Source organism: Giraffa tippelskirchi, chromosome 1 (assembly GCF_054371585.1).
Source record: "Giraffa tippelskirchi isolate mGirTip1 chromosome 1, T2T-mGirTip1v1.2.pri, whole genome shotgun sequence".
Taxonomy (NCBI): Eukaryota; Metazoa; Chordata; class Mammalia; order Artiodactyla; family Giraffidae; genus Giraffa; species Giraffa tippelskirchi.
Genome location: NC_137275.1, coordinates 44175052 through 44201178, shown reverse-complemented (window position 1 = coordinate 44201178; position 26127 = coordinate 44175052). Strand labels below are relative to the sequence as shown.

The 26127-nt window shown below is 36.9% G+C and overlaps 2 protein-coding genes across 65 annotated transcripts in view; one reads left to right on the top strand and one right to left on the bottom strand.

The window, feature by feature from the left end:
• FIP1L1 (factor interacting with PAPOLA and CPSF1) overlaps positions 1-13378 on the top strand; it is a 67954-nt gene extending 54576 nt beyond the window's left edge. For 37 of the 47 annotated variants that reach the window (XM_081515684.1, XM_081514168.1, XM_081513823.1 and 34 more), the window contains 3 exons: positions 3127-3340; positions 10783-10920; positions 11705-13378. In XM_081515684.1, the coding sequence (XP_081371810.1) occupies positions 3127-3340; positions 10783-10920; positions 11705-11852 (500 nt within the window). In that variant the 3' untranslated portion in view covers positions 11853-13378. Of the gene's footprint in view, positions 1-3126; positions 3350-10782; positions 10921-11704 lie in introns of all 47 variants that reach the window. The other 10 variants (XM_081515227.1, XM_081514798.1, XM_081513256.1 and 7 more) reach the window with 4 other exon arrangements.
• LNX1 (ligand of numb-protein X 1) overlaps positions 12985-26127 on the bottom strand; it is a 200461-nt gene continuing 187318 nt past the window's right edge. For all 18 annotated transcript variants that reach the window (XM_081510781.1, XM_081510310.1, XM_081510554.1 and 15 more), the window contains 4 exons: positions 23012-23189; positions 21758-21986; positions 13976-14134; positions 12985-13575 (listed from right to left, as the gene is read on the bottom strand). In XM_081510781.1, the coding sequence (XP_081366907.1) occupies positions 13440-13575; positions 13976-14134; positions 21758-21986; positions 23012-23189 (702 nt within the window). In that variant the 3' untranslated portion in view covers positions 12985-13439. The remainder of the gene's footprint in view (positions 13576-13975; positions 14135-21757; positions 21987-23011; positions 23190-26127) is intronic.

The window sequence follows — 26127 nt, the reverse complement described above, 5'->3', positions numbered from 1 at the left end:
TGTATCTATTTCTTAGCTTTCAAGATTATTCATTTGGTTAGTTTTTAATTATCCCTATGCTAATGGTGCCACACTTACTATAAAACTCTTTAATTTTTGAGTTTTATAGTAAATCTGATATCTGTTTTAGCAAAATCTATCTTACTCTGCTTCAGAAGTGATTTTGAAACATTGCTCTTATATATCTATTTTAGAATCAACTTTTCAAGTTTCATTGAAAACTATTGAGATTTTTATTAATAACTAACTCTTATGTTTACAATATGACAAACTATTGATTCATGTAATCCTGACAGCCTTATAATGCAGGCATACTGTTATGATCATCATTTTATGGACTAGGGAATTTAAGAACAGCCAGATTAAGGAATTTGCCCAATGTCACACAGTAAGTGGCAAGAGTCAGGTCAGAATTTGAAACCATGCAGCCTGTCTCCAGAGTCCTTTCTCTTACTATACTGTATTATTATTAGACTGATGCTCTCGATCAGTTTGTAGGAATTCATACCTTACAACATTGAGTTAACGTCTGAACAAGCATTCTCTCTATTTGTGGAGATATTCTTTAATGTGTTCCAATTGAGTGCTATAACTCTCCATACACTTCTTAGACATCTTTAGTTAGATTTAGTCGTAGGTACCTAATGTTTTTATTGTCCTTATGTATGGTGTCTTCATTTAAGCTATATGTTCTGTTTGTATTTGCTTGTATTTAGAAATAGAATTGGGTTTTGTTTTATTTATATGTATAATAGGTATACAATATCTACTTTGATCTGTAGCTATTACCTGTTGAACTCTACTCAGGCAATGTCATCTGCCCTTCTTTCCTTTTCAGGTATTTATTCCTCACACCCCATGTCCCCTCATTTTTTGGTCTTACTGTTCTGACTAGGACCTCTATATAATGTTGAAGTACTGCAAGTGGAGTTCTTGTCTGGAACCGCCCCACCTACCCTTTTTTAAGTTATTTTTTAAAAGGAAATGCTTTTACATTTATACTATGAAACTTTTACTCTCAGATTGTTGATAGAATTCTTTGTCAGAATAAGGAAAATCTCTAGTTTTCCGGGCTTTTAAACTGTGAATGGATATTGAGTTTCATCAGATGCTTTCTGAATTGATCGTATTGTTTTCCTTCTCTGTTAATGTGGCAGATTTCTAAATTTTTCTAATATTAAACCACTGTTTATTTGCTGACATAAACCTAACTTGGTCACAACTGATTACTTTTTTTAAAATAAATACAGACTTACTTAGAATTTTGACATCTAAGTTCATATGTAATATTTTTCTGTGATTTTCCTTTATTTATATTGTCCTTAACTGGTTTTACTATTAAGGTTATACAAGCCACATGGGATAAGTTAGGGGGATAATCTTTTTTCCCATTCTCTGAAAGTTTTTTGTATTATTCAACTGGTCTGTACCTTATAAATGAGTAAAAGTCACCTGTAAAAGCCATCTGGTCTTGTGGGAAGGTTTTAAATTGCTGACTTAATGTCTTTAATAATTATGGGACTAGTCAAGATTTCTTTGAATTACTTAATGTGTTGGTCTAAAATATATATTATTCTCTGTATTGTTTAATCTCTGTAACATCTGTAGTTGTAGTCCCTTACTGGTTCTGATATTTTTTATTATAAGGTCTCTTTCCTAATCTTGTCAGAAGATTATCGTGTTTTATTCATCTAGTCTTTAAAAGCCAACTTCTACTTTTGTTTACTACATGGTAGTTTTCTGCTGACATGATTTCTTTATTATCTCCCTTCTGTTGGATTATTCTACTTTTTTCTAAGCTCATAAGTGAAAGCTTAATTCATTCACACTCCATCTTTTGTAATGCAGGTTTTTTTAAGATTAATTTCCTTCAGAACAGTTTTCATCTCTAGACTTTTGACATATTGTACTTTTCTTTGTGTTCAGTTTTTAAATGATTTTAAATTTGTGACTTTTTCGACTGACCCCTGAGTTATCGGAAATGTGTTTTAAATTTGAAATAAATGGAGATTATTTTCCCATAACTTTTAATTTTTACTTCCAATTTAAATTATGGGGTAGTCAGAAAACATGATGTCTATTATGCTTTCAAAGAACATAATATATTTTCATAAATGTTTCATATGGGTGAGGAGAATGAGTATTCTTTACCTGCCTGGCAGATTTCTATGTTATGTTCATTAAATCAACTCTATTAACAATGTTTTTATTCCATAGAAAGTAAGGCTGTGTTGTTAGATATTTGGAAGTTTAATTTGTTCTGTGTTCTTAGTGAGTTGCATCCTCTATCTTCACGTAGTCATTCTTCCTCGGGTGATCCTTTTTGTATGAGTATGCTTTGCCATTTATACATTTACTTATATGGAAATTAGGGGATATTAGTGTTTTCCATTTTCTTCCCCATCCTTTCACTTTCAACCATCTTGTGTTTTTATGTTTCATGTTCAGAATATAGGTAGAATTTTTAAAAATACAGATCAACAATTTCTGTCACTTAAGTGATTAATTCCATCCTCTTTGTATTACTGTGATTTTTGAGTCATTCAAACTTGTCTCTCATACCCCCATTCTTTCTGTTGCGAAGTGACTGAAATTTTCAGGTGATTTTTTAAATATTCTTTTTCCTTACATTGTTCTGAAATAATATCTCTATTTTTTTTAGTGGTTACTCTTGAAATGTATCATGCATATATCCAATAGAAGTTATTTTTGTGTGTGAGCTTTGTTTATAACTTTTGCTTATTTTTTATAAATGCCTTTTGTTTTATTCTTCAAATATAATTTTGAGTACACATTTCTAGGTTGACTGTTACTTTGTCTCAGCACTCTGAAGATGTCCTAATGTATTCTCATTTATATTTTTGCTATATTGGGAAGTTGGTGATGTATCTGATTCTGGTTTGCTGTCCACCTTGCAAGTGAAGAGTTAGATCTTTAAGATTTGTTTCTGGCCATGTCCCCAGACTGTAGGTATTCACCATGTATTACTTCTCTTTTCTACATACTAAATAATTTTCTTTTTAATCTAATGAAGCATTTTTGTGGGATTTTTACTTTTTTTTTTTTTTTGTCTTTCTCCTTTGCTTTTTAAGTACCATAACTTTAATTATTATTCTTTCTCTTTAGTTGCCTTTCCCCACCTTCCTGGTTCTGCTCCTTCATGGCCTAGTCTTGTGGACACCAGCAAGCAATGGGACTATTACTCAAGAAGAGAGAAAGACCGAGACAGAGATAGAGACAGAGACCGAGAGCGAGATCGTGATCGAGACAGAGAAAGAGAACGCACCAGAGAGAGGGAAAGGGAGCGTGATCACAGTCCCACGCCGAGCGTCTTCAACAGGTATGTTCAGTGCGCAGGGATTTATACACGTGTATTTTATATGCATTTCAGAATTTTTATTCAGTGCCAGAATGGAAAATCCAATTCAACTGGGAAAGGATTGTTTGAAGACTTAGTGAGGATAGCCATTTTAAAAGCATCAAGGCTGTCGTTTAATTCATAAGGACTTCCCACTATCTAAAGCAACAGTGTTCAAATTTGTTTGTTCATTTCTTCCTTAAAACAGTTTTGAAAATGTTATACCCCCTCACGTATTTTTATCTTGTCACATAATATTTTTCATCTTAAGTATAAACATTTGACTAATTGGTAAAGAATCTGCCTGCAATGCAGGAGACCCGGGTTTGATTCAAGTTGGGAAGGTCCCCTGGAGAAGGAAATGACAATCCACTCCAGTATTCTTACCTGGAAAATTGCGTGGACAGAGGAGCCAGGCAGGCTGCAGTCCATGGGGTCGACTTAGGAACTAAACCAACCAACCAACCAGATAGATAAAATTTCCAGTCTGTTATAAGTATCATAATTTTGAAAGTTATCGTTAGTCTTTTGAACATACCCAGTGGATTAAGGATACTACAGTGATTTGTTAAACATCATAATCTATTTTTTTTAAATGTATAAGCAAGTGATCTTTATGAGTTGGAAACTCTACATTTCTTTTTGTGCTTGAATTCTTATTTCTGAACCATGTCCCCCAAAGAATTTTATTCTAATGTAAAATATTTTTATTCATGAAAAATATTTTTAATTATCCATCCTATTTACCCTGCAACATACCTATGTAAGTTAAAGTATTAAAAATTTAATGACCATACTATTAAGTATTTAAAATTTTTTTCTGATTTTGGTTATCATGATTTACTTTTATATATAAATATAATGCAAATTCTGAAAATAATTTAATGGAGCTGCATTCCTTAGTGTGATGAAAGAGCTTCTGCCCATCTCCTAATGAAGTTTGTATCCATAAATGAATGTTACTATTGTTAGGGGGAAAAAAGGCTTTGCCATTATTATATTTCTTTCTTTCTTTATTGTATAGATGTAAGCCCTGACAAACCTTGTTCACATGAAATATATAAATAAGAATTAATGGAATTTTGTTGTGGCTCTGTCACTGTTATTTGAACACTTTAAGATTTAGTGATATGCAAAATTACGCAATTAACATATCATCAAAAGTTACTTTTAAGGATCCATAAGCTTATGGCTCAGTTTTCTTAAAAGCAAAGAATTAGAAATCACCCAATTGTTACTCAGTGTAACAATAAAAGTACCACAAACTGGTAGCCTAGAACAATAGAAATTTACTCTCACAGGTCCGGAGGCTTTGAGAGAGAATTTGTTCCCTGCGCCTCTCATACCTTCTGGTTGTTGTTAGCTGTCCTTGGTATCCCTTGATGCTTTACTCCAATCTGTATCTCTGTCTTCACACAGCATTCTCCTCTCTGTGTCTGCGTACAAGTTTCCCTGTTCTTATAAGGATATCAGTCTTTGGATTAGGGCACAGCCTGATCCAGTATGACCTCATCTTGCCTTGATGATTACATCCAGAAAGACCCTGTTTCCAAAGTTTTCAGTTTTTGAGTTTCTTGGAATATCAAAAAGACTTAACCAAGACTTACCAGAAGACTACAAATTATATTTAATACTCTTCATGTTAGAGGTACCCTGTTCAACTTAGTATGCTCAGAAAGGGCTAGGAAATTGAAATATTGTTAATTTTAGTATATCTTTTCCAAAATGTCTTTAAAAATTAATGGAACACCTTTATGTGTACTTTTATATTTATTTTCATGCAAACCTGGAGCTGCAAAGTTCCCCTAATCCATTTATGGAAAATAGCTACCAAATTATTCATGAAATACAGCTCCTATTGGCAAGCCAGCCAGCCACATTACACCCAATTTCTGTGGGGGAAAAGTCTGACTTCATTTTTCTTGTCCTGTTAAATGAGTTAATCCATTCCCCTGTCTAAGATAAAATAGTCACAGAACTCAAAATAAGGTGCTGCCTCCCCAACACTGTTTTGCTTTCCTTCAGAAGGAATTTTTGGTTTAGTTTTTTTTACTCGTTCAGGGAGAATTCTTACAACTCCCACCACACTCCTCAACAGTGTATCTGAAGTTAGAACGTCTCAAGACACAGGCCAAAATATTCCATTTCTTACTTCATACTTTGTAAGAAGGATATATAAGAGATAAAGGCCTAAACCCCTGTAAAACTTTATGGTTCCTGGAATAAAATTGGTCTTACTGACACTGATATTTTAACTTAGATGTTATTGATGCCATGATGGTTTTTATACCCTGAGCCAATAATGTACTGTAGTAAAATTGTTGAAAAGAATGCCTTTTTTTTTTGTAAAAGATCAGGAACATGATGGAGAAGAGATTAACTGGAGAAGTGTGTGATGTTTTACTTGCAGGTGTATCATTAGGCACTCCATATTTAGGAAGGAATTAGAGATGGCAGTGGCTACTCACTCCAGTACTCTCGCCTGGAGAATCCCATGGAGAGGAACCTGGCAGGCTACAGTCCATGGGGTCGCAAAGAGTTGGACACGACTGAGCGACTAAGCACATTTAGGAAAGAATAAATATGGAAGTTCAGGATATGGAAATTGATTCCCTAAAACTTTGTGCTGTTGGAAAGAACTCATTTATTGCTAGCCAAAAAAAAGGAATTAAAAATTCTTTTTATGACCCATAAGTCACAAGTCCAGTGCACCCTTCTATATTTTAACCCCAATTCTCTCTCAAGCCAATATACTACATGTTCTGTCTATACTGAACTAGCTGTACATCTGGAAATCCTCATAGTTTTAATACCTCCTTCCTTCATGTTATTCCTATCCTTTACTGCCTCGCAAATTTTTACTGATTCTTCAAGGTTCTGCTCACATTTGTCTTCTGTGAGCTCCTCTGAACCTGAAAGAAAGAATTAATTATTCCTTCACATACTCCCTAAGCACTTTATGTATTTTCTTTGGAGCATGTCTTAGTAAGCCTCTTTCAGGGCATTGACTACCATTTTTCATCTCTCTATTCTCAGCCCTTTGTCCATTTATGCCTGGCACATAATGAATATGTCAGTGAATAAAATGACGTACACATATCAGGGAGGAGGGTGAATACAATAGAGAAAAAATGATCTTGAAAACTCTTGGTGAAACTGTGTTAGCTAGATAGGTTTTGAAATGGTTAAAAATCACCCTTTATCACTATCAAAGCATTAATATGAACATCTTTCTAATTAACATATCCATTGAGGTACCTTCACAATGTAGAATGAAATATCTTTAACTAAGATAACTTTTTCTTGTCTTATCAGCTATTTTTATGCATCAGATACACAGTTTTCCAATTTTGCTTGTTGAGATGAAGCAATGTATCAGTTCAAGGTGTGAGCATATGCCTGATTCAGACACTTGTTTTGTTAGATGTGATATGTAATCATATACTTCTTAATCCAAAAAGGTTCTTGACGATTATCCAATCTAAATTTTGACTTGTCAGATGAGAGAATGGAAGCATAGAGAAATTAAACCAACAGTAGAGCCATAGCATCTACTGGAAATATGGTTGAGATATTACTTAAAATCATTTCTAGGCTTGGAATTAGGCAGTTTACAAATTCTATTGCCTTCTGTTTTCCTTATTTTTCTGTACTTGATTTTTTTTTTTTTTCCTTTCTTTTAGAGGTAGTGGGGAATCAGATTAATTCTTTCATTCATTAACTGACATTCTTTGAATCCCTGTTATGTGCCAGGGACAAAGTTGTGTGCTGAAAATACAGAATTACTCATATACTGTCATTACAGATTAAACCATATAATATTGTCACCTTAACTAGGACTGTGGTTGGAAGTTTAAAAGTTTGTGTAAAAAAAAGTACAGAAAGAAACTCAGTAAGATTTATTAATCTTTTTTCTCTAATAGCTCCTAATAATATGACTTACACATTGTAGGCACCTGGTAAAATTTTATTGACTAAGTGAAGGTATGGTCCATACATATATTTGTATCTGTGTGTGTGTAGTGTATGTTTCGGAGAAGGCAATGGCACCCCACTCCAGTGCTCTTGCCTGGAAAATCCCATGGACGGAGGAGCCTGGTGGGCTGCAGTCCATGGGGTCGCTAAGAGTCAGACACAACTGAGCGACTTCACTTTCACTTTTCACTTTCATGCATTGGAGAAGGAAATGGCAACCCACTCCAGTGTTCTTGCCTGGAGAATCCCAGGGACGGGGGAGCCTGGTGGGCTGCCGTCTGTGGGGTCGCACAGAGTCAGACGTGACTGAAGCGACTTAGCAGCAGCAGCAGCAGTGTATGTTTCGAGTTTGTGTGGTGGGAAATGTGCTGTTAATTTTAGTCAAAAAAGTGCATTAATTCTGTTAAATTCAAGGGCACTACTTTCCAGAAAGTTGAATCGTTTCTAATGTAGTTAAAATTAATGTATTTGAGATAGTACTGTTATCTCTTGAATGTACATGTTCACAAGGTAAGGAACGAAATGCAAAACTTAATAGGAAAGAAGTCTAAAATAAATTGCTTTGCTAGAGCTCGTAAGTTGACTTTGCATGAATAATACAGTGTTTATAAAATACTTTGAGTTTAATTTCAGACACACCCATGAACAGACTCTACTCAATTTTTATTGACACTAAAAAGTGTTAATCGTTAAACCACATTTGATTTTCAGGTTGCTAGCTGTAGGGCATCAGGAGTAATGTTTACTTAAAATAATCTGACTAAAAGTTCAAGGCCAGAGAGGAGAAAAGAGGTGGAAGAATTTTGTGTTCTGAATTATCCCAGAAATTGTGTTCTCTGGAAAATCCAAGTGAAGTATAAGTAAAGACTGTTTTTCCTCAAGACTGACATTTTAGCAGTATGGCATGTAGTATGCGTTGTGTTACAAATTACAGAGGCATTGTTTTGAAAATTACAGACAAGTTTCAACATGTTTTTTAGGCTGCTTAATTGTGGGCCAGAGGGAAGGCTGGTCATTCTAGGGTGTTTGAAATGAGCTCTAATGATTTCCAGGTCCAGAAAAACCTTTGTGCTGCAGCTGCTTATCGGAGAAGGGGTCTTTATATTTTGAGTGTGAGACCAAATCTTCCACCATCTGTAGGAACAGTCCCATCAGATGGCTTCCTTTCAGAATCTTAGAGGTCTCAAATCTAATAAGAATTGGTGGCAGAGTGAGGGGGAAAGAGGTTACAAATGACAAATTGAGAGATAATTGACCTTAGTTATTTTTATGTAAATCCAGTTGGAATCATTACAAAGAGCTTCATTTAAAAATAAATTTAGTTTTGGCTGCACTGGGTCCTCCCTGTGGTGCACAGGCTCTTTGTTGCTGTGCATGGGCAGTTGGCGCATGGGCCTCTTGTTACAGTGGCTTCTCTTGGTGTGGAGCACAGGCTTTAGAACGCTGGGGCTTAATTGCCCTGTGGCAGGTGAGATCTTCCTGCACCAGGAATCAAACCCATATACCCTGCATTGCAAAGTGGATTCTTAATCACTGAACCATCAAGAAAGTCCCAAGAACCTCATTTTTAAAGAGGATAACGTTAATGCTAATATTTGTCATGGTAGGTGTGAGTTTATTCTCCTTTTAGAAACTTTATTAGTCAGTTACCTTTACAAAAAGGGTTCCTCTTCTGAAAACTTTAGCATTAAATTTAATGAAGATGGTGAGCCTGCATGTTTAGTGTCTATTTGTTGAGGGCCTACTCTTGTTCCAGACACACTTTATAAATACTATTGTCAGTTCTGCAACAACCCTGAAAAAGATTGTTGCCAGTTTTACAGGTGAGAAAACTGAGTAGAGAGGTTAAGTAACTTACCCTGGACCATAGCAGAGTCAGGATGCCCCTGGGGCTGCTGTGCCCAGACTATTCTTGCTACTTCCCACTGCTGGACACAGCGCATTACCTTTCTGGTGGCACACTTCCACTTTCCCAATACCAAGTACATACTTATGATTAGAAAAAAATTATTTTCATGTGTGTGTGCATGTGTGTGTGTGTATATATGTGTGTGTGTCTATATGTCTGCATATATGAATACTTTTAAAAATAAAAATGTATCACAGGCAATAATAACTTGGTCAGCAATATGACTTGGCTTTAGGTATAGCACTCCTGAATTATCACTTTTGCTAAGAGACCACTGTTAGGTTGATTGGTTTTTATATGACTTATACTTCCACCTGATTCTGTTTCCTGTTACTCTTAAGATTCCTTAGCATCTTGATGCTGCATACAAATTACTAATTTAATAATTGTATTACTCATAATATTTCTAGAAACCATAGCTCTTTAGCACACAGTGTTCCAAAAGATATTTTTATTCATTCTAAAAGAGTTTACTGATATCAGGCTGTAAAGAATGTTGGCTTGTATGCTAAATAAAGACTTGAAGGATTAAGAAAAAAACAGAAGTATATCTCTATTTTCACAAAAGGACCTGAGGAGAGGTCTTAGGAGGTAAAGATGATTATGCTTGTAATACTAGCCATCAGTCCCAATTTCACTAGTCCATTTTCTCCAAGATCAGAAAATGGAGGTGCAGCTTAATATGGATTTGAAGTTGTTCCCATGGCCCCCTCTCCATCCCACCCCCAGTGACACACACACAGTAGTAGTAAGTTATTGGGAGGTCAAAATTCAAGTGTACACAGGCAATTTTCAGCCTGCATTTTGTGTGGGTATCATGGAAGTTGCTTTGGTGTCACACTGTTCTTACTGTTTATACTGCTTCTTTAGATGAATATGCTCTTTATGTGATTCAAAAACTTAAGAACCTTATCTGTATTTGAAAGCCAAATATTTTTAATATGTTTTTAGAATTTTAAATGTGTACCTAAGATTTTATAAACATAAGAATTTTGGTTGGAAATCTGAGATACCCAAACATGCTTTTAATTCTAAAAAGTAAAATAAAGTGAAAGTCACTCAGTCGTGTCCGACTCTTTGCAACTCCATAAACTATACAGTCCATGGAGTTTTCCAGGCCAGAATACTGGAGTGGGTAGCTGTTCCCTTCTCCAGAGGATCTTCCCAACCCAGGGATCAAACCCAGGCAGTTTCTTTACCAGCTGAGCCATAAGGGAAGCTGCAAATTAAAATTTAAATCAGTTACCTCCCAACTTTTGAAGAAAAACAGCATTGTTTTTATAAAATTTCTTCCCTGTAACAACTGAAAGCATAGAACAAACTTGATCCTTTAACATAATGTGTAATTACTGTATATTTTGTATTGTATTAGATCTAGTACTAATTTGGGAGCAGCATTGTTTTCCTCATGTACTTTGCACCTGTTCTGTTTAAGGTGCTAACATGGGACTTCTGGACTCAGGTCACCTCTTTTATAGTTTGAAGTCATTCAGAATCAGTAGTCCAGCTTTCAAGAATACTTGTTTCTATTCTGTTTCAGTGATGAAGAACGATACAGATACAGGGAGTATGCAGAAAGAGGCTATGAGCGCCACAGAGCAAGTCGGGAGAAAGAAGAACGACACAGAGAAAGACGACACAGAGAGAAAGAGGAAACCAGACACAAGTCCTCTCGAAGGTTTGCTCTTTAATAAAATAGTGAATCAGTTTGAAGCCAGAGAAATTGATTTGACTTCAGGAAGTAGAAGCAAACATTGCCAATAACCATTAGCGCATATATGTGTTCCTAATTAGAAGATCAAGAATAATCTGTTAAAATAGTTGGTTCTTTTATAGATTTCAACAAAGACCTTGAAATCTAACAAGATTATGTTTAATACCCATAAGCCAAAATTAGCATGAAATGAAAAATATATGAAAATTAAACCTACTACATTATCTTGTTGGGTGGGAGGGAATTTGACATGAATCAATGTTTAGTAGTAAATATTATTAAACAAAGCAATGTTCAGATTAATCAAAGAACATTCGGGGCCCTGTAGTCTCAAAAAAAAGCATTACATTTTAATGTGTATTGTTTGCCTAAAATCAACTCTAGAAAGTATTTCCTGTTCTGATTTAGTACTTTAGTTTCTAATTTGTAATTAGTCTTTTAGAATAAAGTATATGGGCCCTATTGGCCCTCTCAGCACAGTGGGCCTTGTGTTAGTCTCATAATCTAAAGTATGTGGGCCTTAGGGTTCTAGAATAACAACAGTGAAGGTGAGCATTAAATGTAAGTATAATCCCAGCATAGAAGTAACATAAAATGTGATTACTCCCCAAAATGTATTTGAGAAAAAAAGTATTAGGTTATTTAAAACCCATTGATATACCAAGAATTTACCTAAAGTGGGTTGATTTGTCACTACTTACATAGTTAAACATTTTTAAGAAAAATATGCCTTTCTTTTTTTCTTCAGCAATAGTAGACGTCGCCATGAAAGTGAAGAAGGAGACAGTCATAGGAGACACAAGCACAAAAAATCTAAAAGAAGCAAAGAAGGAAAAGAAGCTGGCAGTGAGCCTGCCCCTGAACAGGAGAGCACCGAAGCTACACCTGCAGAATAGGCGTGGTCATGGCCTTTTGTGTATAGTAGTGTCAGAAGTAGATACTGTAAATCTTGTTATTTTTCTGGATAATGTTTAAGAAACTTGCCTTTCATCTTATTCTGTTAGTATGAAAAGTTAATTTTCTCTTCCAAAATAAAAGAGTGAATTTTTCATGTTAAGTTAAAATTTTTGTCTTGTAATATTTAAAAAATAAAAAGGCAGTAATGACTTTGTATGGAAGAAAGTAATGTGAATGAGTTACTTAATGTGAATAAGCAGAGAATTTAAAGAGCTATGTTTAGCTGTATACATACACAATATCTGATAAAAGTCAAGTTTCCCTCTTGGCCAGTTTTCTTTTCTTTCCTTCTTTTTTTTTTTTTTCACAGCTCAACCAGGCAAGATTTATCCGGCAAGGAGCAAGCAGTACACTTTTGGGGCAAGAGAGTGGGCCAGCCCCCGCAGAAGAGGTCTTGGCCAGTTTTCTTGACTTAATCATATACCAGTCTCTTATGAGGTTGCACTGCAAAAGGCATCAAAAGGTACCTCTGCGTATTGAGATTAAAACTAGTCTTTTCTCATCACTGCTGTGGCATTGTGGTTTTGCATATTAAAGAACTCATATACAGTTTTGATATCACAGCTTTTTTATAGCAGGTTTTCAGTGTTCTAAATTTGGGTTCATGGTGAAACTAAATGGGGAATTTTTATATCCACAGTAATCTAACAGCATTTGGGTTGCCTCTAAAATAACTTGTAGTTTCTAGAGAGCAGGCACATGGACAAACACTCATCACTGTGACAAAAATTTGAATTGTCTCATGGCCATCTTCTATGAGCCAAACCAGGGTCAAGCTGGTTTGGCCTTTTCTTGATGCTTTTTCAAGGCTTATTGGTTAAGCAGCATGTCAGGTTTTTACAGTTACTAGCTATATTGTGAATGAAAATAAATGACAAGAGCTTTAGTCATTTTCTGTAACATTTAAGAAAATACAAGTTTACAAAATTCTGTGAGCATTTTCGGGGATAACCCATAGGAGGTGTTTGTCAGTGAAGGTAACAACATGGTTTTAAAAGAATGAATTTCTAGGAACTTTTAAATAGTGATGATAGAAATGAACTTAGTATTACATACTAAAGGACAGCTATATAATTTTTGAAAAATATTTATTTCTCATTTGATGAACACTTTCAGCAATGCACTTTTATAATCCTCTGTCTGGAAATTGTTTTTAAAATGCCCATAATGAATGCTTTACAGACCTCAGCACATACCAAATTTTAAACTGTATGATTTGAATTCAGTGGGAGCATACAAACCATGTCAGTTGTTGAAGAGCTTTATAATGAATAGAAAATTTAATCTTTCTTAAAGCTGTGGAGTAATGAGAAGTGTTCCATACTGAATAAAAATTAGTACTGTTTGTTTTGAGAATTACATTTTCTGAGGTGTAGTTGGCTTTCATTAGATCCTACTTTTCCTGATGTTAAAAGTTTCATATTTTTACAGTGTAGCCATCAAATAAAAAAATTGACAAGATAAATACATTGTTTCAACTTAGCTTACTTGTGATTTTCCTATTTTTCTATAACCCATCATTCAGTCTATAAAAAAGTGCCAGGCCAAGAAGCAATAGTGAGAGTAATTTTTCCTTTAAGTTCTTTTAGCATCCTTGCCAAGCAAGCATGTATCATTCCTGTTGTACTTCTACCATTGACAGCCAAAAGAATATCACCACATCTGAAAAGTAAATAAACAAGGTAATATGATTAACATTTTGAGCCATAACTGAAGTTAATGCCATTTTTATGGTGGTCCTAGTTTTTGCTACGCTTGTCAGTTTTGATTATATTACTTCTAATTAAGATTTTCCCCACACCCATCACTTAAATTTTATCAAATTCTATTATTCAGCTTGTTTTAGAAAGAATTCTAAAAGTATTGGAAGTTGCTGTATGGGATCAAGAATAACTTACTTTGGATTTCTTGGGAATGGAATGCTACATAAATGTTTCAAATTTATGACCAATAAAAAAAAGGCGTAATAAATATGTGGCATATTTCAAATGGGGCCAAGCTTTTGCACATAAAAAACACAATCTTTGAATATAAGTTTTTGTTAAGCAGTCATTATTATTACCTAATTCTTCCATCATTGTATGCTGGTGTTCCTTCAACAATGGATTTGATAAAAAAAGGTTTGTTTCCATTATATTCTTCATAACCTCCTACGATGCAGAAGCCTAGACTTCCAGCTGTATTTCTTCGTAATATAACATCTTTACAGTTATACAGGTACCTGAAATAGAACAAAATCAATGTAAATGCACAGTTAATTTGAACTCAATAGTAATTACTGTGGTTTATCTCCCATTCCCTTTATTGGCATTATTAGGCTTAATAGCACAGGATGGGTCTCACTCAAAATTGTCATAGCCCAGTAACCTTTGTACTAAAAAGCTGGCTTTTTCTAATTGAACTTATCTTTTCTAAACACCCTTCAAAAAATGAGGCCATCTATTTATTACATTCTGCTTATAGGTCTACTAGGAAAGATTCATTTTTTGCTTGAAGATTCAACCCCTCAATTTATATTAAAAAGTTAGTTATGCCTAAATCTTTACTGACGAACCACATTCAAGCATACTTACAGTACCATATTTTTATTATAAATAATTTTTAATGTTTAATGAAGGAAATTCTTTGAATAAATGGTTAATCTCTGAAAAAATTTAAACATAACCCTAATTAATGCATTGTCTGAAGTATTATTTTGACTTATCAGTTTATACATAGTTTTACATATTTGATAGGTTATGGAGAAGCATGCAAGCCTCATAATACAGTGAATGGAGATTGAGGTACATTTAAAGATAATAATGGTTCATATCGAAGGGGGAAAAACCAGCAGTAAACTAAATAGCATATAGTTATAGTAGGAATAGGAGAATGACCACAGGTCTTCTGTAAATGAGTAGAACCTTCAGCTAAAATAGAAAATTAGATTGAGGAAGCTGGTCCTTTTTATTATTCAGTGGCAATTAGATCAGTGTTAACATAGATACAGGCTAACTACAAAACTGTGTGATAATTATGACAGGTATGTCAGGAGCTGGATTTGACTCCAGAATCCCCCAGGCCAGGAACTGTTTTGAAAGGAAATTAGCATTTTCATGTTGGTAAAAATCAAGATACGGTGATTTTGTTTATAAACTGTACATTAAAATATTAACTGATTTTTGAGAAACCAATAAAAAAAATCTCTTGTGAAATATTTTAAGTGATAAAATTGGTTATTGTTATTGACCTTGCTAATCAATGTAACAACTTTTTCTTGGCATTTCGACTCCCATTTGAAATAAAACAAGATTTTGATGGTGGGTAATTTTAAAATGTAGTACTAAAATTCAACTCAGTTTTTTTGTTTTATATCTGTCATCATACAGCATTTACAGTAATCAGTTTCACTGAAATGACAGCTGAAAAGTATTCATTTCATTACATGAAACATAACCATATTTTTACTGTAAAATGTTTATCTGCTGTATTTCACAGTAAGACTTGATGTTAGTAAGTTCACCTTATAGGAGTTGTGGAGTTTTACACAGTGGCACCCTAACAGCTTGTGTTCAAAGCAGGTAATTGTTCCCCAAACCCCAGAGCACTGTGTTCTCACCTATGCCAATACTTGGGGGAAAGCAGGTGGGTGCTTTTTATCCAAGGTTATGACCAAATATATCTCTATATTCTTTAAAATATATGAATGGGTACAAAGAGCAATACTCAAAAACTAAGTGTTTCTCATCCTTTTGACTGTTGAGTTTTTTCATTAAGTACCACCTTGACTCTGTTATTGAATATTTTATCCCATGTGGACAAGCTATACAAATAACCATCTAAAATTTTTATGTACCAATAGAAAATTTTCAACATAACATTAAGTCACAAGTGTGTCTTTTTTTCTTAGACTCTTGTTTTGATATGAATATACCATGCGCTAGGCACTTGGGATATATCAGTGAACAAAACAGGTGAAACCCCTGCCCTGTGTAGCTTTAGTCAAGGGAATTTCAATGTTACTAATTTAATTTCATTAAAAGTGCTTTCCTTCAGTTAAGTATTTATTTAATTGTAGCAGTGAGAACTCACTATGTTAAATTCTCAGAGTCAGATCTTGGTCAGTTGGGACTGAATAAGTTTTGGGGCATTTTTTTCTTAAGTTGAATTACTTCACTCTACTGGGAAATGTGGTAGCTGTCTTGATCAATGTTGAGTATAAACCCTTGAGAAACTAAGTGACTTTAAAATCTAAATGTGAGCTTTTTTCCTATTCTCCGTTCTCTAAATTTAGGCCTAGTTGTGAAGATTTGGCATAGTGCAAAGAATAGCAAGTAGATTCAAGGGATTAGATCTGGTGACCAAATGCCTGAAGAACTATGGACAGAGATTCATAACATCATACAGGAGGTGGTGACCAAAACCATCCCCAAGAAAAAGAAACACAAGAAGCCAAATAGCTGAAAAAAGAAGAGCAGTGAAGGTGAAAGAGAAAGATACATACCCAACTGAATGCAGAGTTCCTGAGAATAGCAAGGAGAGATAAGAAACCCTTCTTAAGTGAAAAATGAAAAGAAATAGAGGAAAACAATAGGATGGGAAAGACTAGAGATCTCTCCAAGAAAACTGGAGATACCAAGGGAACATTTCATGCAAAGATGTGCACAGTAAAGGACCAGAAACTGCAAGGATCTAGCAGAAGAGATTAAGAACAGGTGGCAAGAATACACAGAAGACCTATACAAAAGGCCTTAATGACCTGGATAACCACAATGGTCACTCAGCTAGAGCCAGACATCCTGGAGTGTGAAGTCAAGTAGGCCTTAGGAAGCATTACTTTGAACAAAGCTAGAGAGGTGATGGAATTTGAGCTGAGCTATTTAAAATCCTTAAAGATGATGCTGATAAAGTGCTACACTCAATCTGCCAGCAAGTTTGGAAAACTCAGCAGTGGCCACAGGACTGAAAACGTCAGTTTTCATTCCAATCCCAAAGAAAGACAATGCCAAAGAATGTTCAGACTACCGTACAATTGTACTCATTTCACATGCTAGGAACATAATGCTCAAAATCCTTCAAGCTAGACTTCAGCAGTTTGTGAACCATGAACTTGCAGAGGTACAAGCTGAATTTAGAAAAGGCAGAGGAACCAGAGATCAGATTGCCAACATCTTTTGGATCATAGAAAAAGCAAGGGAATTCCAAAAAATCTTCTGCTTCATTGACTGTGCTAAAGTCTTTGTGTGGATCACAACAAAGTGGAAAATTCTTAAAGAGTTGGGAATATCAGACTGCCTTACCTGCCTCCTGAGAAACCTATATGCAGGACAAGAAGCAACACTTAGAACCACACATGAAACAATGGACTGTTTCAGAGTTTGGAAAGGAGTACGTCAAGGCTGTATATTGTCACTCTACTTATTTAACTTATATGTAGAGTACGTCATGTGAAATGCCAAGCTAGATGAAGCACAAGTAGAAATCAAGATTGCCAAAAGAACAAAAACCACTACAATATTGTAGAGTAATTAGCCTCCAATTAAAAAAAAAAGATTGCCAAAAGAAATACCAGTAACCTCACATGCAAATGACACCACGCTAATGGCAGAAAGTAAAGAGGAACGAAAGAGTGTGAGGAGAGTGAAAAAGCTGACTTAAAACTCAACATTTGAAAACGAAATTCATGGCATCCCGTCCCTTCACTTTATGGCAAATAGAGGGGGAAACAATGGAAACAGTGACAGATTTTATTTTCTTGGGCTCCAAAATCACTGCAGTGACTGCAGCCATGAAATTAAAAGGGGTTTGCTCCTTGGAAGGAAAGCTATGACAAATGTAAATAGCATATTAGAAAGCAGCTGCTGCTGCTGCTGCTGCTAAGTCGCTTCAGTCGTGTCCGACTCTGTGCGACCCCATAGACGGCAGCCCACCAGGCTCCCCCGTCCCTAGGATTCTCCAGGCAAGAATACTGGAGTGGGTTGCCATTTCCTTCTCCAGTGCATGAAAGGGAAAAGTGAAAATGAAGTCGCTCAGTCGTGTCCGACTCTTAGCGACCCCATGGACTGTAGCCTACCAGGCTCCTCCGTCCATGGGATTTTCCAGGCAAGAGTACTGGAGTGGGGTGCCATTGCCTTCTCCTTAGAAAGCAGAGACATCACTTTTCTGACAAAGGTCCATATAGTCAAAGCTGTATCTTCTCCAGTAGTCACGTATGGATATGAAGGCATGAAGAAGGCTGAGCGCTGAAGAATGATGCTTTTTAATTGTGCTGGAGAAGACTTGCAAGAGCATGACTAAATTGTAAGGACTTCCAAAAAAGAACCACACCTCTAAGTGTCAGAGTGCAGACTATTAATATTAACCCTTCTGCTTTTGAAAATTACTAGAACGGCAACTGGGGATCATGGAAACAAATGTGAACTCCATGTTAAAACTGAAGGAGAGCCACCAAAGGTAGTGAAAGTCAGATTGTAGATGGAAGTGAGGCTGCCTACGCCGGGAGCTTGCAAACTAAGCCCACAGAGCCCTGAGCCCATGGTGAGTGCCCCTCCGATGTGCAGAATGCCATTCTGCAGATAGCACCAGACCCAGTTTGGCCAAGAAGAAGGGCATGAGTGAGGGAACGAAAACCTAAACAGATAACCCACACAGGACGCATGCCTGGAAATGCAGGAAATAGCAGCCTGTCCCGGTGGTAGGGTGGAGGAAGGATGTATATTGTGAGTGGCCCTGCAAGGCAGATCTTAATTGGCTTGGGAGAAGTAAAACACACAACTTTGTGTCATAAAGAGATGTTTCTACTACCTGGAAGATGATCCTGGTTCCTTCCTTTGATTATAAAGTTCCAACAAATAGCCACTCCAGGAAAAATTAAGCTCAAAAGTTAAAGAATGAACCAGTAGAGACACATTATAAAAGAAAAGATGGAAAGTAGCAGTAAAAACAGTAACAGACAAAAAACAACTCACCAGAAAAATGCTGCCACGGGAAAGAACTGCTGCTATAGACAAGGAAATTTATAACACCAGCCCTTTTACTATGAATTTAAAATATTCCTGAAACAATGGCTCTATAAGAGATCAAGGCAGAGACACAAGATTCCAAGGGGAGATAAAAGACAAGATGAAAGGAAAAGGGTTGAGAAGAAAGAAGTGGAAGAGAAAAACCACAGAAATGTATAAGTGCCTACAAAGGCAAAGATGAATGACTGAAAACATAGGAGTATGAAGAGGTGATCAAAGAAAGCAGAATGAAAGTGAACAATTGAAAATGATTCAAAAGAAAAGATACAAAAAAGATAACAAATATATGTCTGAATTCCCTGAAAAGAAGAACCCAAAATAACAGGACATTTATCTTGAAGGTTAGATGCAAAGAGCAAGCCACATAGGGAAGTAAAGAAATGAGACGGACCTCATTTCTCCACATCACCACCCAGTGTGAGTCAACAGTGATGCATCACCTACAAAGTCCAAAAAGAGGTGATGAGATAGTTTCATAACCAAGTAACCTGTCACGGGGCTGTACAGATGCAGCATGATTTCTTGAACCAGTTCTTCCTGGTAGTGGGCATGACAGTACTACAGTGAGTATCACTGCACCTTATGAATTCTTTCCTCAACATTGTTTGTGAAAGCCAAGAGGGAAACAACCTAAGTGTCCACTACCAATAGGACGGGCTGAATCAATATAGTACATCTATACAAGAGAATCGGAGAAGGCAATGGCACCCCACTCCAGTACTCTTGCCTGGAAAATCCCATGGACGGAGGAGCCTGGTAGGCTACAGTCCATGGGGTCGCTAAGAGTCGGACACGACTGAAGCAACTTAGCAGCAGCAGCAGCAGCAGCATACAAGAGAATACTCTCAGCCATGGAAAAGAAGAGGCAAGCTGATGTGTCCTGATGTGAAATGATACCAATGTATATTTTTAGATTTAAAAAAGTATGGTATAGCACATAGTATGTATGTTACCATTGTATGTGTGTGTACATCTATACCTAGACCAGGGGTCAGCAAACTATAGCCCAGCTCAACACCCAATGTTATAAAGAACCAGCCATATCTATTCATTTATGTGTTGAGTATTTACTGTCTATGGCTGCTTTTGCACAACAGCAGGAATGAATAGTGGCGACAAGAGACAGAAAGACCCTCCAAACCTACACTCTCTGGCCCTTTTCAGAAAAAGTTTACCAACCTCTGACATTGACACTCCCTAAAATATTACACAAGGAACTGGTAACCGTGACTTCTGTTGAGCGGATCTGAAGGGCAAGGACTGGGAGAGTCACTTTCAGAGGGCCACTGTGTTACCCTTTGGTGCCTCTGAATGTTCACTTTGCTTATTACATGACTGCAAGGAGAGAAGTGGATGAAGGAAAATAAGAATTGCCAGGGTGACAGCAAACCAGTGCTATCTTTGCTGGCATCATTTAATGCTTCCTATTCTTAAAGGAAATGAGCAAAATTCAGGTTAGACTTCTGGCAAGAGCAGGGAAGGGACCTTCCTGGTTGTCCAGTGATCAAAACTCTGCAGTTCCACTGCAAGTGGGGTGCATTCGGTCCCTGGTGGAGGAACTAAGCTCCTGCAAGTGGTGCCACAGAAAACAAGTAGCAAAGTGCTGTGCCAAGGTCAAGAGTAAAAGGTGGAGGGAGAGAAAGCCATTCACTTGGTTGTATTTGGACTAAGAAAACATCTCACATTTGATCTGCTTTACATGAATGAACAAGGAACTTCAATTGTATTACAAATAGCTTTCAAGTACAAACATTTTAAAATGATCTATTTTAACAGACTGCAGGCTTAGAAAGATTTTTTTAATATAATTTTAAAGTAATACTCTCTTCCACCTAGGCTCAGTTTTAAAATTTTTAAAGATTTTTAAACTCAATGCTCAGTTTTCAACCTAAAATGCACTCGTTTTTAAAAACATTTTATCAAGTGAAGACTCAAAAAGGAATCCCGGTTTGTATTTAAGATAAGGTTGTTTTTTAAAACCTCATTTAAAATTAGAGAGGCCAACCTATTCCCACCCCCCCCCCCAAATGTACTCAAACCAAACATCCTACTTTGATTAATTTAATCCTCGGCCAGCATGTCATCAGTAATGCCCATGTTTAACATTGAAATCACGCATTTGGGATTATTAAGGCGATCCTTTGTAGGCCAAGAGTTCACACTCTGATGCAGGTGAGCAAATCTCAGTTTATCTGTCCTGTGAATATTTGATTTCTGTATCTAGCCCTGAGCAAGGCTGCTCCCAAATTTTTTCCTGAACTTCTGAAACACTTAACTGGCTTCCCTGTAAGGCTCTAGTTACATCTCACTGGAACTTTACAAGAGTAGGAACTAAGGAGAGGTGATCTGAGCCAGACCCTCCATCAGCACGTGCGCCAGCATCTGGGCAAAGGGAAAATGTGCTGCTGCATCACTTTGTGTCTAGCCAGGGCCACTCAAAAGCTGGAGAGGGGAAGCCACGGAAGAGTTTTGCCTCCATGCAAGTTCCCAGCGCTGCCACTAGCCAATTCGGAAAAGGGGACTTTCCCGTGGCTCCCAGATGTGTGAACACAGCCCCCTCTCCCTGTCGGCTCGGCTTCCTGCTGAATGTATGACCCACACCACCGTACATGGCAGCTCTGTAAGCTCCTCAACAGGAGTGCCCATATACACTTTCGTTCCTGCCTGAGGATTACTGTGTTTTCAGTTACAAAAGGGAAGATGAATTATTTCAAATAGACCCACAATCACACATGGGTCTCAAGATTGTTAGTGCCCTGAATCAGCCTGCGAGGGAAACAGTGGTCTACGAACTATAATTGTTTCCTCCCACACCTCCCCAAGGATGTCACATTGGAACTCACTGCGGTAATTCCAGCCACATGACCCACGAGGGGAACCAGTCGCCGGGTGGGGTTATGTCGTGGTCAGAGTCCAGGGCTGCCAGGCTGCTGTCATCTTCGTGGGGCTCATACTCTTTGATTTCCAAAGCTTTCAGTACCACCGAGGAGGATGTGCTTTTCAATAAACCAACCGCCTCACTCCGGCTGACCTCGGTCAGTTCAACCCCATTCACGTTCAACAGAATGTCACCTAGGGGCCAGAGAAGCAGAAGCCGTTCTTAGTGGGGCTGCAACTTCCGCTGGAAAGGATAAGGAGCAGGGCTGACCGGGATGCGGAAACATGGTGAGGGCAAAGGACACCCTCGTGACGTGAGGTTGGTTCTCACATAGCAAATCGTGAGCAGCGTGCATGTTGCAAGGTGTTGATAAATTGTGTATGTGGGGGGCGTGGGTTTCTAAATGTACATTTTGGTATTTGGTTCTTGCCTTTAAAATAGGGGGAGGGGAAGGAAGAAAGTAGGAAGGAAGGGAGAGGGAGGATGAGAGGAAGACAAAATAGCCACATTCACTACATAATCAAAGAAAACCTACTTTACTTTTCTTTTTTTTCTTTCTTCCCTGCCCTCTCCCCTCCCCTCATTTTTAGCACAAAGGCAAAGCAACATGGCAAAGGCTGTACACAGAGCCTGGCATGTCGTTAGTAGGCACCCAATAAATATAGATGAAGTGAATAAATAAGAAGCTTCTCATGAGATTAGACATCTCTTTCCTTTACTTAGAGTACCCTGGATCACATTAAGATTAAAGTAGTGAAACACTTTTCACTGATGAGAAAGTATCTGGTTCGGTATTTTCACTTAATATTCATTGAATCAAATCATTTTTCCTATCCAACCCATAAATACAGCAGTTCACAAACAGTTTCATCACTGATCATTCCAGCAAAGAATCACTTAGAATGAACAGAACCAAATTACTCCACTTAATAGAAGCAGTTTGTTTGTAACTGCAGTTCTTCCCTATTAATTCTTGGCATCATTTGCACTTTGCCAGCAAGCAATGTGGCCCACAATCAAACCACATGAACCAAGAGGGGTGAAACCCAGTCCAGCAACTATACTCAAACCAATCATGGTCAATGAGTAAGAGATGTCCTGGCCAGATCACCCTCACATTCTCTTGTTAACTCTGGAAACAGTTACCTAATCCAGGAAGCCACACTAATTCCTTTTAACACTCTGCTGCCCTAGTTCCTTAAATCTCTTTACTTTTTACCTGTTTTTATTCTTCCATCTCTGCTTATGACTCCTCCGGGCTCAACACTGATGACATAGATTGGCAAATCCCACTCTGTATGCGATGCGCCCCCTGCAACGGTCATGCCGAGTGATTCACCAGGGTCTTTTCGGACACTTACCACTTTCTCATGACAAGTGACCACAGGATGGAGGGGCTAAAGGCACAGACAAAAAAAAAAACAAATATAGCACATTTGTTCACTAGTAGGTTTGAATTGCTTACATACAAAAACTACCAAAATTGCATAAACATGTGATGGGGGTTCTTGGTCTTACAGAGAGGAAGGGAGGGGGAGGGAGGGGGGAAGAGTTGGGGGGAGAGAGATGCAGAGAACTCACTTGGTCCTCACTACAGAGTTACATTATCCCAAATGTCATTGGCTGACTTAGAAAATTTACATTTCAAATGGAGAAGTAAAAAATGGAAAGAGGAATAGGCTGGAGACCACTGGAGAAATACTAAGCATACAAAGTGAACTGCACCTGAAAGTTTTCATGTGACTCATTTATTCCTGATAAAGTGAGTCAACATTTCATGAAACTCTTGTCACTCCTGAATATCAGCACTTTTTTCTAAGTTAAAAGAGTAACCATATTTAAATTAAATGGCCCTAGTTTAATTTATTCAGATAATCACAGAATTCTGCAAAGAAAAATAATGAACTTCATAGATATTATGCTCTAAAAACTCACCAGTATCTGGGTTTCCCCCAGCTGACAACTTTATTTTTACTTTAGTGTTCTACATAATGTGCAGTTATACCCTTTAATTTTATTACATAAAATACACACATTGTATAATACACATTGTGTTAATAGAATAACTTCTAAAGCAAATTAAGAGGATTGTGATTTTGATTCAACAGCACAAGACCAAAAACATCAAAGCCATATGCAATATTATCTTGAAGCATTAAGAGTAAGTCAAGGCGTATATATCAGTACATATTTTTCTAAAAAGTTATTCTCCTTCCTACTTGGGCAGTGACCAAGCGGATTAAGTGAGCATGTGCACTGCAAATAAATATAACACCCGATCAAACCTCAAGGAGGTCTATGGTTCAAAACATAGCTGATAGTTCTATCTAAAGAAAGAAAAATTTTTAAAATTTGACAAAAATAATCATGTCACAGAACAAAATATAAGCATGCTTCTGTTTGTTTAAAAAAAAAAAAGGAGGGAAATAAGAAATTGTATTAGCTTTTCAGTTCAGTTCAGTCACTCGGTCGTGTCCGACTCTGCGACCCCATGAACCGCAGCACGCCAGGCCCCCCTGTCCATCACCAACTCCCAGAGTCCACCCAAACCCATGAAAGGAGCTCTGAAAGAAAAAGTGGAGGTGAGTACTGGGCAAGGCAGGGATGGGTGAGAAAGTATGCTTTCCATCTTTTGAAATCGGTGAATATGTTATGTATTCAGTAAACCAAATGGGTTATAATTAAACTTCTGTAACTTTGATGGTTTTCATAATACAGAACTAATGCTTGCATACATAGAATCAATTTTTAATGCTTCATTATGAAGCAAGATAGACCTAGGATTTTTGAGCATTTATTACCTCCTGATTTCCTATGGTTTTAAATAACCCATGTCTGTTATAATGGTTTTATTATATACAGTAATGCCATGTGAGTGTACCCCTAGCACTGAGCATAGCATTTAACACATTGATGACAATAAGTACACATCTGTTGAACAAACAGATAACTGCAAGTTGCCACACCTTGTTTTTGATAGTAATAGAATAATAAATTGGAAACTAATAATTATACCAAGGTATATGTTGCAATTAGTACTTCTAACATCGGGGTGTATTTATATAAACCTTAGAACTTTGAAGGGCCCTGTAGAGATTGGTTGTGTAGGTAAGCATTAGTCTCCCCCACAGAGGTAACCACACTCTGTCAATCGTCCTTTAGCTTTTCAATTGGCTAAAAACTTCTCTGTCTCACAAATCTTGGTTTGCCTTCTTTTGATATTTCTTTGAATCATTAAGTGCCTACTTTAAAAAAACCATATTACTTCCTAAACAAACAAAAAAAAAACTTGAGTAGGATCATGAAAAACTAAATCATCAAATGTCTCTATGTTTTAATTTTAAATATACCACTGTGTGTGTGTGTGTGTGTGTGTGTGTGTGTGAGAGAGAGAGAGAGAGAGAGAGAGAGAGGACATTACAGAAGGCAGATAGAACTATAAATAAAATGAAAATAATTACAATTTCCCACTAGACCAGTCCGTTATGTATGTTTTCCAGGAACTGGACACATGACAGAAGGTTGCAGCAAAAATTTGATCAGATTACCCTGGCTATTTCCATGATTCATGATGGTTAGGTGGAAGGGATTATAAAGCCACAGTGCTGGTGGAAGCTGCATTCTTAGTGGTTTAATGAATATAATATGGTCTAGTTAACTCAACTAACAGTAAAACTTTAAATAATTGAGCTAATAAGCTAGTTTTCCATTAACAGATACCACTGGTTTAATTTAAACACTAATGGTGTTTATTATCAAAAAGACACCAGGTAGTCCTTATCCATAAAAGGTTTTAGCAGGAGGTACTTGGTTTTTCTAGATTGCTTATTGTAAATAAACCTAAAATTTATGGATTTATGCGGTATGGCTGGCTGGCTGGAGGAAGGAGAGGTGGTGTAGCCTTGCAGGCTATGTAGTTAACATTATATAAAGCAGAGATATTCCAAAATAAAAAATCTGCATCCATTGCTCAAAAACTCAAACTTCTGAGTTATTCCAAACTGAAACACAGCCTGATATAGAATGTAGGCATTTCTAATATCTGTTGCAAGAAGAATGGGCTACCTATAAGAGGTTAGTGACAAGTGATTTAATGAAACCAGGTCTCAGGAGAAATGACAGCTAGAATCTCATTGCCATCACAGTAAGATGCCAAGCCAAGGCACAGGACTAAGCAAGGTTTGTGTTACTTAGATACCCATCCAAATGAGGAGGTTACAGTACTGCCTCTAATAAAAGCCACAGACAAAAGTACTCATTGGCCTGAGTCACCTCACTTAAAGACAGGCTACAAATTGCTGACCTGAAGGAGGCATTCTGCCTAGAGATGCATTC